At 39.6% G+C, this 17,943-nt stretch overlaps 1 protein-coding gene across 1 annotated transcript in view; it reads right to left on the reverse strand.

The window, feature by feature from the left end:
• Positions 1 to 17,943, reverse strand: part of RP1 (RP1 axonemal microtubule associated) — a 295,171-nt gene that overhangs the window by 62,186 nt on the left and 215,042 nt on the right. The window contains exons 39-43 of the mRNA XM_073329615.1: positions 15,709 to 15,840; positions 15,376 to 15,557; positions 8,994 to 9,080; positions 3,639 to 3,771; positions 2,112 to 2,263 (exon numbers count right to left, since the gene is read on the reverse strand). Coding sequence (XP_073185716.1) covers positions 2,112 to 2,263; positions 3,639 to 3,771; positions 8,994 to 9,080; positions 15,376 to 15,557; positions 15,709 to 15,840 — 686 coding nt within the window. The remainder of the gene's footprint in view (positions 1 to 2,111; positions 2,264 to 3,638; positions 3,772 to 8,993; positions 9,081 to 15,375; positions 15,558 to 15,708; positions 15,841 to 17,943) is intronic.

The following is a 17,943-nucleotide window of genomic DNA, read 5'->3' on the forward strand; positions in this document are numbered from 1 at the left end:
GGTATGGTGTCAGAGGAATAGTAGTGCACAGCAGAGATAGGTTCTCAGCATCTCCCCCAAACAGGGACTGTATTTGAATTGTCTTGTTTAGCACTGATTGAAATTAGCACAATATTTCAATTTAGTATGTGTGTTCTTTAAGAAAATATTTTGCATCTCACATAGCAAATATACTCATATATGATGTGACAGTTGCTATAGTTACAAACACATTTTACTACTAAAAAGCAGATTAAACAGTGAAGTATGTAACCAACAAATATTGTTTGCAAATGAGGGAGGCATTGCTGTCCTGTGGTTGTAATAATCATGTGCAGAACACTTTTCCTGTTAAATTTCCTCATCAATACTCACTTCTCACATGTGAGACATGTCCTTACCTTTATACATGTTCCTTCTCTTCCCTAGCTCTGCCATATCCTCTTTCCTTCTGCTTTTATTTCTCACACATCTTATTCCCTCAGTGTGTCTTCTCATCCATTTCAGCATCCTAAATTCCTCTTTGATGGACTGCTCTGTGTTCATTTTCACTTCCTCTCCTCTCTTTACCAGTTTTACTCAACTCAGAACTCTTTGCTCTTCTCCCTCTCATAAAAGTATTGAAAAGGTCTCCCACTTACAGAGCAATCACTGGACACTTTTGGAAGTGCCTTCCTTACCAAACGTAATGTCTTCCAAAGTGCATCTGCTCCAGAGAGTGGAGATGTCAATAAGGCCCTAATCCTGAAAAGACTTCAGCAGCTGCTTAACTATACACACTGTGAGTAGCCCCACTGCCTATGTTTGTAAATTTGCTCTTCTTCCTCATCAGCAGTATAAACTTGGAGTGACTCTTGATTTTCAGAGCTATGCTGAGAATCTGCATGTCTCTGGCAGCTGGGAAGAAGACAGCAGCTTCAATTTCAGCTAAGGACACCTAGCCCTGAGACTGGAAGGAGAAGAGCCATTGCCAAATTGACTCACCACTGAGATGACCTCCCGGAAGACACTGTACATTTGTCTGAAATTTCTCAACCTACATGAGTTTGTATGCAAATACTTTCACTTCTCAGTTTTTTAGCTGCAAATGTTAAGATCCTTGCAAATATTTGTCAATTTAATCCAGGCCCAAATGTTACCAATTTCTCTAAAACAAACAGTTTATCACAGTAAAGATGGTAATAGTCTACTCCTCAAAAAAATCCTGAAATTTTGCAAATTTACTTCAGAGGAAATTAGCTAATTTCATTGAGAAATCACACCATTTACCCCTCTGCAAAATTGACTTTTGTAGGGAAAAAGAAATAAAATGGGAAAGATGATTGTTGTCAGAAAATGGACATTTGAGGAAAAAAGTTCTCATTTCTGATATAACTTATACTGATGGTCACATTGATTATTTAGTCACAGGTTTCAAACTGGGAAACACTGTCATGGATCTGTATGGGAATTTTTACAACTTTTTTTTCTGCATTCAGTCTTTGTCTTTTGATGGGTGATGTATTTGACCTTCATAAAGAGTTTCATAAAGATTAGGTAATTAACTTTTTCCCTTGGTAACAACCTTTTTTTATATTGTGTTAGTTAAAACATGTTAATATATTTTTCTGACATGATACATTTTCTCAACATATGCAAGACCTTAGTGGCCCTAACTAAACCAACACATAACTAACACATTTCATTTAAGTGGTTTCTAAATATAGGTTAGCACCTAGACATGTTAAGTGTTAGAGGAGAATTCTAGCCTCCTTCCTATTGTTCATCTTCAGCTGCTATGATATTTTACTGTGAATCCATTATTTTTAAACTACTTTCTATGACTGACATTGTTCTTAAATTGGCATCCGCATTGATCTAAAATATCTGTTCTTAGCAAGTGACTGGAGTTGATTTGCAGCTTCCACTGGCTCAACATAGTATCCTCACTAAGGTTCTTGCTGTGCCTTTAGATTTCTAGAATAGACTATGACAAGTTCCTATATACACCACAGAACTGGTTTATGCCTCAAGCTTGTACTGAATCTTCAGAGAGAAAACAGGGTTTGGAAGATGACAATACCAAAAAAAAAAAAAAAAAAAGAAAAGATGAAAAAAGAGAGAGAGAAATGCATAAAAATATCCATACTAACCTGACCTCTTTCAAAACTTGTATGTGACCTAGAATGCCTAAGTTTTCTTTTGCAGGAGTCTCCGTTCTCTCCATATATTGTAATAAAGACATCTGCATCAGTTCCTGATGCAGGTAATGTTCCTGTGTGAACACTGACTGAGTAAAGAACTTCTGCCATGAAAAATAAATAAAAGAAAACATTACTAAAAATTCGATGCCAAATAAATAATTAATCTGAAAGAGTACAGGATAAAATGAATATTAATTGATCCCCCTTCATGTACCTACATTTTCCATCCATTTTTAATACATCTTGCTAAATGCTTCTCAATGGCATGTTTCAGTGTTATAAATGGAATGTCAGAGCTCATGTTCATATTCAAAAGAGAAAAAAAATCTCTTAGTTATTGAAAGCCTGATCCAATGCCCACTGAAGTGAGTTGAAAGCCACGCACTAACTTCAATGGGTTTTGGATGAGGCCTGAGTTCTCTTTATAATAAATACAGAGCTTAATTCCAGTTAGAACTTGCTCACTGCAGAAACATTTTATGAAAGAAATATAAAAGATTGACAATGAAAATATCCCACTCTTTGTTCTTGGTCAGCTGCATTCAATTTTAACCTGTCAGGTAGATAACTGTTGCCACTACAACTAATTTGGTCTGGGGAAGTGGCTTAACTATTTACATCGATGTGTATTAATATCATTCACTACAGACGGTAATATCATCTGGCATGATTTTTCCTTAACAGCATGACAAGAACATTTTTTATCCAAGGTTGTGATAACTCTGTGTAGAACTAAATGCTGTAATATACTCCTAACATCTAATTCTACATACAGTCCAGCTTTGAACTGGAAGGGAAAGGAAACAGCTTTTAATGTTTGGATGAAGTTGACTTTTGATTACAATGTTTGGTGAATTAGACTTTTTTTCTGGTAAATACTGTATAAAATATATCTAAAGCAAAGGAAGATCTTATCAGAGTTTTAAAATCACATTCATATTAAATTTTATATGTGTATTCCTGTTCCTACAGCATAGCAATTAGATGACAACACAATACAAATATTGAGGCACATCTCTGGTTTGGCCAGAATTTCAGCCCTTTTTTTTAATTAAATATAAAGCCATTGATCTTTTCTTTGTCTATAAAATTTTCAGTCATCACTTTACCACGTATTTTAAAATACATGAGCCAGGTCCCTAGTTGGTATAAGTTGGCACAGTTCTAATGATTTCAGCGGAATTGCACCAGTTTGTCCCTCTATATTTTGAGGTGTTCAAATGGACATTTGATGTAGTGGAAACATTAAATACATTTGCTATTTGCCTTAAAGAGGAAAGCAGTTAAACATTTTTAAGCCCTCTTAGGCTTTGTTAAAGATCCAACATTTCACACAAGTGCCTTAACCCAGGATGTCAAAAGCAACTGGGAATGACTTTTCTAAAATGTTTTATAGTCTTTCCCATCATCATGCTTATTGTAGTTGATTTACTTTAGAAAAGATTTTTTTGCTTGTTTCTTAGTTCAGCAGCATACCCCTGAGCGGTGCCTTATCTGGTCTGACTGCCGCTAGCTCTGTCACGGTCTCTGACCCATCTTCTTTAAAGAGCCACTGGTCTGCACTGTAAAAGCCCAGTTCTTGCTTAGTGTCCAGGTCTTTCAGCCGAAGCTGCAGGCAGAAGGAGAAACAATCATATTTTTTATGAAATATTTTCTTATTCCCCTCCCAACAAAAATTGACATTTCTGACACTCATTTAAAATAATATAATAGTTTCATATATAAATAATGCCTGATTTAGCATGCGGAGGAACAACTATTGCAAGGCCCAGATCCTGTAACTGGGTGCTCCCAAGTGAGCTCTTTAATGGGGCTTCATACAGACATAAAGACCCTCTGAGTGAATCCAGCTGAAGGATCAGGGCCTAAATCCATATGCTAGTCACTGCTGAACCAGAATTTTGAGTGTCTGTGTAAAGCTACAGCAGGCCTATCTGTATATACATATTTGTCCAGAGGTATTAGGGGTGATGTTCATTTACCACTATTACTAACTCTTTTATTGTGCTTTTCATCAATAGGTCTCAAAGTGCTTCACAATGTTTAATGTATTTATCCTCACAACACCCCGTGAGGTAGGGAAGCATTAATATCCCTATTATGATTCAACATATTTTTGTGTTAACTGTTTATATTTCCTTCTGCTTTTGGTTTGTTTGATGCTTGATGCTGACATTGCATATACCATAGCTGGGATTTTCAAAAGCGTTTATGGGAATTAGGTGTCCAACCTCCTTTGAAACTTATTAGGATTTTCTATGGGAAATGGGCATGTAAGGGCTCATGTCTACACTACAAGGGTTTATCTACTCTGAGGCCATGTCTACACTACAAACTTTGATTGATGCAAGTTACATTGTCATAAAACTGCCACAGTTAGTTTATTGCTTGTGTGTGTGCATACTTGGCTCCCTTGTGTCAGTGCTGAGCATACTCACCAGGAATGATAGCATCAATGCACAGTATGGTGCATCATGGGTAGGTATCCCAGTGTGCAACATGCTACCGTCCAGCGCACCGTCTTTCAGGAAGTTCTGGCAATGCATGGTGAGGCAGAAACAAACCATGCAGGGCTGACTGGGGTCAACTTCCCAGAGTACAACTGTCTTCATCCTATAATGTCATCTATATCCATAATTTTTGCACCTTTTTAAACCCACAAACCCATGCAGCCCTCCTTGCAGTCCACCATCTCTGACAGAAGCATGGAGCCTGCATAGCTCTGCACTATTGTCATACGCATTGTAACCATGGGATGCATGATCCTCCAGTATTTGCAGAGCCACAAGAAGAACCAGATGAGTAGGGAACATGATCATACCTTGGAGGACAGAATAATGTAGGACATAGCGAGAACCAATTTCAGAGCTGTTGGTGGCATTCTTGGAGCAGCTGCAGATGGTAAAGTGCCACTTCTAGGCCTGAGAAATGAGCATTGACTGATGGGATCACATCGTAATGCAGGCTTCGGATAATGAGCAGTGGCTGCAGAACTTTGGGATCTGCAAGGCCACATTTGTGGATCTATTTGCCAAGCTTGCCCCAGCCCTCCAGAGCATGGACAGCAAAATGAGAGCTGCACTGGCAGCAGAGAAGAGAGTGGTGATTGCACTGTGGAAACTTGCAATGCTGGATTGTTACTGGTCAGTGGGAAACCATTTTGGAGATAGAAAATTCACTCTGGGGGGCATTGTCATGCAAGTATGCAGGGGCACGAATCATCTTCTGCTACACAGGACTTTGATTCTCAGCAATGTGCAGGACATCGTGGATGGATTTGCAGCAGTAGGGTTCCCAAAATGTGGTGGAGCAATAGATGGCAAGTAAACCCCTATTTTGGCACCAGACCACCTTGTCACAATGTACATTAAGCGTTGGTGGATCACTGAAGATGCTTCACCAATATCAATGTTGGCTGATCAGGGAAGGTGCATGCTATTTGCATATTTAAAACCACAGAACTATTCAAGAAATTGCAGATTTCTTAACTGACCAGCAGATTACGATTGGCAATGTATGTTGAAATGCAAGTAGTGATTCTGGGGCACCCACCCTACTCCTTTTTCCCCTGGCTCATGAAACTCTACACCAGCCACCTCAACAGCACCAAAGAAAGATTCAGCTGTTGGCTCAGCAGGTGTAGAATGGCAGTTGAATGGACATTTGGTAAATTGAAGAGACACTGGAGTAGCTGACTCAGAACACTGGATCTCAGAGGCAAAAACATCCCAATGATGATAGCTGCCTGCTGCATCCTGCATAATGTCTGTGAAGCAAAGGGGCAAAAGTTGCTGGGGTACAGGATGGAGATGGAACAGCTGTCCTCTGAGTTTGAACAGCCAGACAAAAGGCTATTAGAAAAGCTCAATGCAGAGGTATGCAGCTCAGGGCGGCTTTGAAAGAGCACTTTAACAGTGAACCACAGTAACATGTTGTGGTGTACTGCACTCTACCTGCTCCTGATGTTTTGGAACCTACTAGGAATGGTGTTGTGCTTGGTGTACAGCTATGAATATAACAGTGTCAAGGCATCTATTAATTTTGCGATGCTTGCTGTACATTTATGATTATTACACTGGGTTGTCATTGGTCTTTTGAGTTGTGTCCTAACAAAGTGGGTTCTTTAAGAACTGCTAAGCACTCTGCAGCATCTGTTGTGAACTAATAAAGATGACTTATTTTTCAAATAATAGAATTTTATTCGGTAGCAAAACCAGTGCAAAGAAAAATCTGTTCAATTTAAAAGCAAATAAATTTAAAACTTAATAAATTAATGGAACAAATCTTACCATGAGGAAAGAACATTCATGTCCATTTTACCTACACATACACAACCGTGGATTTCATAGAGCAGTGTATGTGAAACTGTGCTTGTCCTTAATATCCCCTGGGATGGAGTGGTAGGGCTAGGGATGTGGCCCAAATATCATGTGGAATGTTGCAGTGGGGTTTAGGAAGGTGCTGTAATGAAGTTCTCCATGGACTGCAAAGAGAGGTGAGCCCATGATTATTGAATCTGTGGGTCCACAAGAGTCTGCAGCATCTGTGTTTGCTGCTGAGAAGCTCCATTATGTCCTGGTGCATCTTCCTCTCCTTTTCCTTCTGGGACTTTCTCCTGTCCACTCTTTCCTTCTCCAGTCTGTCTGCAATGTTCATCCTCCAGGCCCCTTGCTCGCCATCTAATGCAGCCTTGGCTTGCAGGATCTCATGGAAAATGTCCTTCCAAGTCCTTTTCTTTCTCCTTCTGATCTGGGTCAGGCATCCTTTCTCCTGCATCTCCAGTGAAATCTGGTTATAGATGTCCATGTTTCTTTGGCTTGTCTATAGCTATGCTTCCATAGCCTCTTCTTTTCATAGGCCTAGAAAATCCAATATCTCCTGCCTACTCCAAGCTGGAGTGCATCCGGAGTGTGTAGCTGGCATAGTTAGCTGGTCAGTCGCACATAACAATGGAGAGTTACTAGTTGTGCTCACCAAACTGGACAATCACGAAAAGGAATTTCAAAAATTCGCAGGGTTTAAAAGGGGACAGGAGCCTTCTGATCTCTGTAACCCCTGGGCAGTGAAGTTACAATTATGACCCAGGAGGGTTCGGTGTCAGGCATTGTGGGATAGCTGCTGTTAGGGTTGACATAAGTAACACTGTCTGCACTTGCTCTGCATCGACCTCAATACATCAATCATGACTCTATGCCACTTGGGAAGGTGGTGTTACTTAATTGCTGTAACGGGGCACTTACATCAGTGGGAGACAAATTTAAGTGTAAACACATGTACAGCTAGGTTGACACAAGGCATTTTATGTCGACCTAACTTTGTAGTATAGACCAGGCCTGGGACACTCAGGAAAATTAATCTAAATTAATTAAGGTGTGAATTTAAAGTGGATTATTTAAACTGCTTTAAACCCCTGTGTGAACACTCTCATTCAGAATTGAAGTGGCCTTAATTCAGTTTACTTTAACCACTTCCAAAATGCCAATGCTCTTCAATGAAAACTGGGCACTTAACTATTTTAACTTCTTTGAAAAACACACCTTATTGCTTTGGCAGTAAATACTATAGTCAAGGTTATGTAGGGCCCTCATCATAATCTGACATTTTCAGTTGTTCATATCTTTATTTTTTCCCCTTTAAATAGAAATTATCCATGTTTGGTCTTAGCCTGAAAGTAAAAATTTTGTAAAAATTTTGTAAAAGTGTTTGAAGAAAATCCATTTTGCCCATTTCTGAGTTTTTGAAGAGAAAAAAAGTATTTTACACTAATTTTTTAAAAACACACTCTTTGACTCCAAACACAAAATGAAAAATAGCTATTGGCTAGCATATAAAAATATAGCTCCATCCACGAGCATACAAACTTTTCTCTAAGGTTCAGAGTTACAACACAAGGTACAAAACTAGCATCTACAGAGCTCCAGAAATTATTTCTTAAGCTTTAAGCATTCCACAGCAAGAATTTCTTTGTGTAGAAACTTTATATGCAAGATATTAAAGTTCTCTACACAGAAACCTTCAGCCTTAAAGATCTTAAGTGACTAAGGACTGTAGGTATACATTTCTTTTTGTAGAGTACCTGGAATGCAGATCATCAAGTACATACCAAACTTTATGTACTGGGGTCCTTAAGCATTTAAAAGGCCCCAAAGCTGAAGAATTCCATGTGGCTAAGTTTATGACCTGAAGTCCCAAACTGTTAAGTGTCTTCATTCTGCAAGGTGCTCCACGTCCATTAATGTCTAGCATTCAGCAACGTGCAGGCTCAAGCTCAAGGAGAGAGAAGACATTGTCCTGCAGTCCCATTTCCATTTCCAGTATATAACAGTTAGCTAGCCATGAGAGAATTGACTGGATTTTCTTTTAGGAAGTTTAAAAACTAAAACTGTTGCCACTTGTGCACCTACTGCCCTGAATAGAGGTTGATTTATACATGGCCTTGAATGCTTTCCTGAATCGGGGCCACTGTGAATCAGCAGAAGTCAGTCACTCTTTTCATGCAGGACCCCCTATACCTGCTAAAAGTATGCTTCATTAGAAAATATTGCTCCCCACACTACATAGTGGATTTTGTGATATGCAGTAAATATAGGACTCAGCAAATATAAATTAATTTAACATATTCTGTCAGAAATTGCATATTATGGGCAAAACTCCCATTGACTTTAATGGGGACAGAATTTCAGCTGCTATTTCTGACACATGCTAATAAATAATATTGTTGCATTACAAAGAAGTGCTCTACATTGTGTAAGGTAATGTACTTCCAAAAGATATTTTTCTATTGTTATTATGCATGGTGCATCCAGGTCAAATATAATTTATGTGAAATACCTTGTGAAGTTTAATTCCTCTTCTTAAACATGGGCCAGATAACATGAAGGAAACTTTTGTTACATCACCAATATCATCAACAGTCAACTGTGAAATAATAATAAAAAAAAGTTAAGTGAAGCATAAACACCTTACACAATAATTTTGATGGCACAAGGCAAGTCTTTTTGGATTTTGTTTTGTTTTGTTTCTCTTAACTTGTTTGGAATGATGAGTGAAGAAAGCAGAATGCTGAGCAAGGAGTTTGCAAGAAGAAAAGGAGTACTTGTGGCACCTTAGAGACTAACCAATTTATTTGAGCATGAGCTGTAGCCCAAGAAAGCTCATGCTCAAATAAATTGGTTAGTCTCTAAGGTGCCACAAGTACTCCTTTTCTTTTTGCAAATACAGACTAACACAGCTGCTACTCTGAAACCGAGCAAGGAGTTGTGAATGTTACGGTGAATAAACCCCAATGGTAAATCAGAAAATGAATCTGAACTCATACAGTACAGTATATATCTCCCACAAAAAACGTTGTTAACTTTAAGTTAAAGAATGTAGGCTACACAGCCCACCCCAAACTGTAAAAAGCAAGGAAATTACAACTAAGCCATTCAACTACCCAGCTACATTCCATTTATCATTTCCTCTTCTCAACCTTAGTTACCTCCATTCCCCTGCTCACAGGCCACAGATCTCCATCCTCGACCTGAGCAACCAACAGGCACCCTTGAACTCTGACCATGTTTATTGGTTATATTTCCAGATGTTTTCATGATCTGGATAGGGTTGGTGGTGGCTTCCATAAATTACTTTGTACATAATTGTGTAATAGTTTCGTATTGGTGTGAGTAAATAAAAAATAGGGTCAGATTGGAAATGCTGGAGATGGCATATATTTTTCCTTCATGTTTATGAAAAAACTTTAGTGAAGAGATGATCTATATTCTAGCAATTGTTTGGAAACTTGGTATTTATTTTTATGTAGAAATTAAAGAACTGAAATTTACATATGTTTAACTGTTTATATTTAAATTTACACTTGTGGTTGGAATTAATGCTACCCATTGGTTGTTCGGGCTGAATATAAAGATGTGCGGGCTGTGGGTGGTTGAAAGGGACTAGCTGAGGTTGAGAAGTAAGGCACAGATGAGGAGTTGAATCCTTTAACTGCTTTTTTTTATTTGCATTAGTGGTATTGCAGCAATATGTCTTAGCCCCTATATGATCCCCTTGAAAGAGTGGATTTCCCAAGATACTCATAGACTCTAAGACCAGAAGAGAACACCACTAATCTGACTTTCTGCACATCGCAAGCCACAGAACCTCACCCACCCCCTCCTGTAATAGAACCATAACCTCTGGATGAGTTACTGAAGTCTTCAAATCATGACTTAAAGACTTCCAGTTACAGAGAATCCACCATTTACTCTAGTTTAAACCAGTGAGTGACCGGTGCCCCATGCTGCAGAGGAAGGCAATAAACCCCAGGATCTCTGCCAATCTTATCTGGGGGAAATTCCTTCCTGACCCCAAATATGGTAATCAGTTGAACCCTGAGACTGTCTGAAAGACCCACCAGCCAGACACCCGAGAAAGAATTCTCTGTAGTAAGTCACAGCCTTCTCCAACTAGTGTCCCATCTCCAGCTATTGGCATTTTTGCTATTAGCAGTTGCAGATAGGTCACTTGCCAATGTAAGCAATCTTATTATACCATCCCCTTAATAAACTTATCAAGCTCAATCTTGAAGCCAGTTGGATTTTTTGCCCGCACTGCTCCCCTTGTAAGACTGTTCCAGAACTTCACTCCTCTAATGGTTAGAAACCTTCATCTAATTTCAAGCCTAAACTTGTTGATGGCCAGTTTATATCCATTTGTTCTTGTGTCCACATTGGCACTTAACTTTAATAACTCCTCTCCTTCCCTGGTATTTATCCCTCTGATGCATTTATAGAGAGCAATCATATCTCCCCTCAGCCTTTGTTTGGTTAGGCTAAACAAGCCAAGCTCCTTGTGTGATGTTACACTCCATATTCTTTATGGAAATATGCTTATGATATGGATATGACATAACTGAGAGGTACTTTATGCAAGATGGGTCTTGTAAGGTATCATCTGAAAGGTTATGATTTACTGAATGTGATTATCCAATTTGTATGCCTGTAACATTTCTGTATCTGAAATGAGGAATATTGACTATGTATCTGTATTTCAAATGGGTTACTTTGGGTGTCACCCCCAACTAGCCCTTCAGGTACAACAATGAGAAAGCCAGACAGTGCTAATGCCCCTTTAGCAAAGACAATGGACTGTAAAAGAGCTTAGTCTTCCTGTGGATGCTTGAGACAGCCTACGAGTAGTGGCTGCCACAGCTCTGCAGAGACACCTGGTAAGGGACATCCCTCCTCCCATTTTGGAATGCCGGTGTTTGTCCACTGGAAGACAAAGGGTTTCCGCATTACACAAGAGCTATATAAGGCAGGGGAGTGACATCATCAGGGTTCTCCTCTGTCTCTCCACCCAGAGAGAGGCTGTGAAACACCTGCAAACAAGAACTGAACTGATGGGGAGAAGGGTTGAGCCCAAGCTGGAAGGGCGTCTAGCTTGTGAGTAATAATACTTGAGTTCTCAAACTGGAGACCAGTGCAGCTGCCTTTCAAAACTTTCTGTAATCTGTCTTCAACAATTTGTAACCAATTTCTTTAGTGAAACAAGCTTAGCTTGTGTGCTTTGTTTTATTTGCTTAGTAATCTGCTTTGTTCTGTTTGTTATCTCTTTAACCACTCAAAATTCACAGTTTGTAGTTAATAAACTTATTTCTTGTTTATAATATAACCCCATTTGTACAATTCATAATTAGAGGGGTGGGGGTGGAGTAAGAGGCTGTGCATACCTTCCTCCACATTGAGGGAGGAGGCGGATTTCAAAATATACCTTTGGGTCTGCACTCCAAGGGAGGTGGACACCTGAGTGCTGGGGAAAGTCCCTTAAGCGGAGTCTTCCCAGAACTGATCTCAGTGTCTGCGTCATTCTGCAGCTTGGTGTGGCCCTGCCTGTGTATGTGCTGGAGGAGGCTTAATAGCCTGGCTCAGCAAGACAGGTAAAAAGAAGGGTGCTCAAGCTGGCAGAACAGGCAGGCTCAAGAGTATCCCAGTACATCAGGTGGCATCCTAAGGGGGGCAACCGGTCACACCTTGAATCTCCTCATCAGGTAGGTTTTCTATTCCTCTGATCATCCTAAGAACCCTTCTTTGCATCTGTTTCAGTTTGAATTAATCTTTCTTGAACATGAGAGACCAGATGTCTAGAGTACTCTAGATGAGGTCTCACCCGTGCCTTGTATAATACTTCCCTACCTCTACTGGAAATACCTTGCCTGATGCATCCTAGAATTGCATTAGTCTTTTTCACGACTGCATCACATTGCTGGCTCAAAGTCAATCTGTGATCAAATAATACAGCCAGGTCTTTCTCCTTCTCTGTCACTTCCAATTGATAATTCCCCAGTTTTTAGCAAAAAATCTAATTTTTAATCCCTAAATGCATGACTTTGCAATTTGTATTACTAAATTTAATCCCATTTCTATTACTCCAGTATTCAAGGTCCTCCAGCTCTTCTTGTATGATATTCTGGTCTGCCTCCATATTGGCAATACCTCCCAACTTTGTGTCATTCACAATTTTTATTAGAACACTCCCACTTTTTGTGCCAAGGTCATTAATAAAAATGTTAAATAAGATTGTTCCCAAGACTGAGCCCTGAGGAACTCTGGTAGTAATCTCCCTTCAGCCTGACAGTTCACCTTTCGACGTGACCCATTGTAGTCTTCCCATTAATTACTTCCTTATCCACCTTTCTTATAATGATCCCCGTCTTCTCCAATTTAACTAATAATTTCCCATGTGGAACTGTATCAAACGTGTTACTGAAATCCAGGTAAATTATATCTATTGCATTTCCTTTGACTAAAAAAATCAGTTATCTTCTCAAAGAAAGAGTTCAGGTTGCTCTGGCACGATCTACCTTTTGTAAAACTATTGTGACAAAGTTCCTGCTCTACCTTGGTGGGTCTTGCACTTATTGGAGGATTTGCTCACCTTGGAGCTTCACAGCAGCCCTCAGCTTGGCCATTTTTCTGAATTCATAGTCCAGGCTGACTCCTCCTGTGTCTGACCAGGAGTTGGGAGGATTTGGGGGGAACCCGGGCCCGCCCTCTACTCCGGGTTCCAGCCCAGGGCCCTGTGGAATGCAGCTGTCTAGAATGCCTCCTGGAACAGCTGTGTGACAGCTACAACTCCCTGGACTGCTTCCCCATGCCTCCTCCCAACACCTTCTTTATCCTCACCATAGGACCTTCCTCCTGGTGTCTGATAATGCTTGTACACCTCAATCCTCCAACAGTCCGCGTTCTCACTCTCAGCTCCTAGCGCCTCTTCCTCCCCACTCCTCACATGCACACTACAAACTGAAGTGAGCTCCTTTTTAAAACCCAGGTGCCCTGATTAGCCTTCCTTAATTGATTCTAGCAGCTTCTTGATTGGCTGCAGGTGTTCTAATCAGCCTGTATTAATTGTCTCCAGAAGGTTCCTGATTGTTCTGGAACCTTCCCTGTTATCTTATCCAGGGAAAAGGGACCTACTTAGCCGGGGGCTAATATATCTGCCTTCTATTACTCTCCTATAGCCATCTGGCCCGACCCTGTCACACTATGTTGTGTTTTATCCCAATTACCATTTACCTCTCTGTCCTCAACTACTTTCTCTTTCAAAATTTGTTCCAAGACCTTGCATACAATTGAGGTCAAACTAATGGGCCTGTAGTTTCCTGGATCACTCTCTTTTCCTTTCTTAAAAAATAAGTATTTTATTAGCAAGTAGTCACAGAGTACAACCGCCGAGTTTACGAATTCATTAAAAATCCTTGCTATTGGGCTTGCAATTTCATATACCAGTTCCTTTAATATTCTTGAATGGAGATTATCCGGGCCCCCTGATTTGGTCCCACTAAGCCTTTTAAGTTTTACTTCTACCTTGGATGTTGTAATTTCTATTTCCATACCCTCATTTCCATTAGTCACCCTGTCACCCTAAGCTCCTCATTTCCCTTATTAAAAAATGAGGCAAAGTATTCCTTTAGGTATTAGGCCATGCCTATATTATTTTTAATCTACATCCCATCCTCAGTGTTTAGCAGTCCCACTTATTTCCTTGTTTTCTTTTCATTTATATGGCTATAGAACTTTTTACTATTGGTTTTAATTTCCTTTGCACTTCCATATCTACTTGGATTTTTCTCTATACTTTTAACTTTTTCTCTGTACTTTCTGATCTCCAGGAGGTAGCTTTTCTTGCTGATTGTTCCCATCTTCCATTCCTTGTAGGCTGTCTGCTTTCTCTTAATAAACTATTTGAGATGCCTGCTTGTCCAATTTGGCCTGCAACTCTTCCCTACAATTTTTCCCCTTTGCTTGGGATGCAGACTTCATATAGTTTCTGCAACTTTAACTTAAAGTAATTCCAAAGCTCCTCCACATTCAAGTCCTTGAGTTCTTCGGTCCAGTCCACTTCCCTAACTAATTCGCTTAATTTTTTAAAGTTTGCTCTTATGAAATCAAGGACCCTAGTTGCAGATCTGTTTTTGTTTAGCCTTCCATTTAGTTTAAGATGAATTGGCTCATGATCACTCGAACCAAGGTTGTCCTCTACAACCAGATCTTTTAGGAGGTCCTCACTACTTACCAATACCAAATCTAAAATGGCATCACCTCTTGTTGGCTCAGTGACTATTTGGTGAAGAAATCTATCAGTTATCGCATCCAGGAATATCTGACCCTTACCATTATTAGTAGCACTTGTCTTCCAATCTATATCTGTGAAATTGAAGTATCCCAGGATCACACAATTCCCAGTAGTATTTATTTAATTAAAAATATTAAAGAGATCTATATCTATATCAGATCTTAGGGACCTCAAGCACTATCCCAGTGGAGCTTCTGGTAGCTTTCCTCCCCAACGTGATTTTGACCCAAACTGATTCTGTTTTATCCATTCCACCACTGCTAACGTCTTACAGTCTATCTCATAATTAATATACAATGCTACTCCACCACCTTTACCTTTATTTCGGTCTTTCCTAAACAGCACATGCCCTTCAATACCTGTAGTCCAGTCGTGACGACTATTCCGCCATGCTTCTGTTATCCCGATAATATCGGGTTTCACTTCCTGCACCAGTAGCTCTAGTAGTACTGTTTTCTTGGTGCATGGGAGATGTCAGATATCAGCTCTGACCAATAAAGCAATCTGTGTACACAATATGGCACATAGAAAACACAATGTACCTTTCCCAGTTACACATTGTTAAGATCCATATAAAATATAATAAAAAGAAACTAACCAAAAAAGGGTCATTTTTCAGATTTTGAACCTTCTGTGCAGCAGATTTCCCTTTTGTTCCAAACACAACAACTTGAATATCAGGAACTTTTTCTGGTATGTGTGTACAGTACACCCACATTTGCCACCGTCCTTTGCTTTTAGTATCAAAGTATTTTACTGGATCAGATGTCACGGTCATTTCTATATTTATAAGAAATATATATTCACAATACATATCTTTCTTATAAGTCACCGTAAATCATTACATTAATTTATAAATTGTAATTTACTCAAAAATACTTAGTCATACAACACTAATCTGTGTAAGCAAAAAACATTTTGTTGGCATTACCTTTCAGTGGAATTACTAGTTCTGTAAAATCTTTCTTTGAGTGTTTGCTGATCCAGTCATTGTGTGCAAAGACATGAGTGGCAAAAGGGTAACTTTCTTCTTTTATAACAATTTTTTCCAAGAACCAGTCATCTGATTAAAACAAATATATTAATTTATTGCATTTCAAGTAACAATGAGAAGCTCTGCCTACACTGTCTGAAGCTTCTGATTTAAATAAGAATGCAGAGGACTCAGCAACTCACAGAAGACATGTAATACTTCCCAGGTTTGGGGCTACAGAGATTTCTTATTTGTGATTATAACTCACGTAGCTCAAGAGTTTTCTCCTCCTCCACAGGAGGAATATTACTCACCCAAGAATGCAATGAATACATGTTACACTGTAACCGTGTGACATGACTTGCTTGGCAACATAGGCAGGAAACAAAAGAAAACTAATATAAAGAATGTTTTAAAAATGGCCCTTTTGCGTATAACAATGAATTATTCCAGGACTGGTGTATTATCATCAGCCTTTGAGGATTAGAAATGAGAAAAGTCCACATACATCCCCACTGAAACTGAAGCTACTGGCTTGAGGCACTTGAACCGCCCTTGGTTCTGACATATCTCTGACTGTTTTTCAGCTAATCCTAAATAGGAGGAAACAATTTTGGTGAAATCCTGGCCTTACTTAAGTCAATGGCAGTTATGACTCTGACTTCAGTGGGGCCAGGATTTCACCCTTTCACTTTAAGCAATAAGAGGCAAATAGCACCCTGATACGGTTTTTCCTATATAAATTACTTGAAACTCCATGAATTTGGCTCCTGAATTTTCCACATGTTCTTGCTCTCAATGGTGGGCGTAGGGACGGAGAACTGGGTTTGCCACTCTCAGAGATGGTCTGCAATTTGCAGATCTCAGGAGATCTGGAGAGGCCAGGGCTACCTGCATCTCTTCTCTGTGTCTCCACATGGCCACTTGGTCCACATGGCACTGAGAGTCTTGAAGGAGCCATGATCCCACACTGTCCCCAACTGTTACTACCTACTTTGAAGTTCCAAGCATTATTTACATTGAGAATCGGAGGCGAGTTGGGAGAAATGATGCCGCAAAGAGTGTAGCTTTCTCTGCCTGCCACCCCACCCCAAATCCCCTTAAACACCTGTGAATGGATTTCCATAGGAAACAAGGACAATATTTGGGAGCCAGCACGCCCCCTCTTCCATGCTCCTCTTTTTACCTCAACTGATTGATCTTTGTTCCTCTCCCTTGGTGGCAGAGGAGGAAAGCATTTCACCCTGAGTGACTAAGGATTTATTTTATACTTAATAAAAATGTCGATAATTTTAAAAATGGAAAAGTTAAAACAGTGTATGTGTGTATTGGGGGTGGGGAACGATAGCCAAATGAGATGCAAAACAAGAAAAAACAACATACTTTTGCTGGAAAACAAAAATATTTGCTGAATCTACTGGCAGAACCAAATATATCAAACAAGCCACTTATTGTAAGAAACAAACAAGAAATGCCTCATAATTTTTCACTGTGTAATTCACTGGATACTGCTTATGATTCTCCTTTTGTACATTGAGCATTTAAGTGAAACCAGGTTATACACAATATAACACAAAACACAGAAAAAACCTGAAAAGGTCCAGCAATTTCAATTTTTTCACTAGTTTCCAAATAGAACAGACCTCATTAAACATATGATCTGTAATCATAATTTTAACAGATGTTTTTCTGCATTTCTGACCCCCATTACATCTGATGATAATCAATGTTATTATATGCAAAAAGAAAAGGAGTACTTGTGGCACCTTAGAGACTAACCAATTTATTTGAGCATAAGCTTTCGTGAGCTACAGCTCACTTCATCGGATGCATACTGTGGAAAGTGTAGAAGATCTTTTTATATACACACAAAGCATGAAAAAATACCTCCTCCCACCCCACTCTCCTGCTGGTAATAGCTTATCTAAAGTGATCACTCTCCTTACAATGTGTATGATAATCAAGTTGGGCCATTTCCAGCACAAATCCAGGTTTTCTCATCCCCCCCCCCCACAAACCCACCCTCCTGCTGGTAATAGCTTATCTAAAGTGACCACTCTCCTTACAATGTGTATGATAATCAAGGTGGGCCATTTCCAGCACAAATCCAGGGTTTAACAAGAACGTCGGGGGGGGGAGGGGTAGGAAAAAACAAGGGGAAATAGGTTACCTTGCATAATGACTTAGCCATTC

Source organism: Lepidochelys kempii, chromosome 2 (assembly GCF_965140265.1).
Source record: "Lepidochelys kempii isolate rLepKem1 chromosome 2, rLepKem1.hap2, whole genome shotgun sequence".
In the NCBI taxonomy this organism is placed as follows: Eukaryota; Metazoa; Chordata; order Testudines; family Cheloniidae; genus Lepidochelys; species Lepidochelys kempii.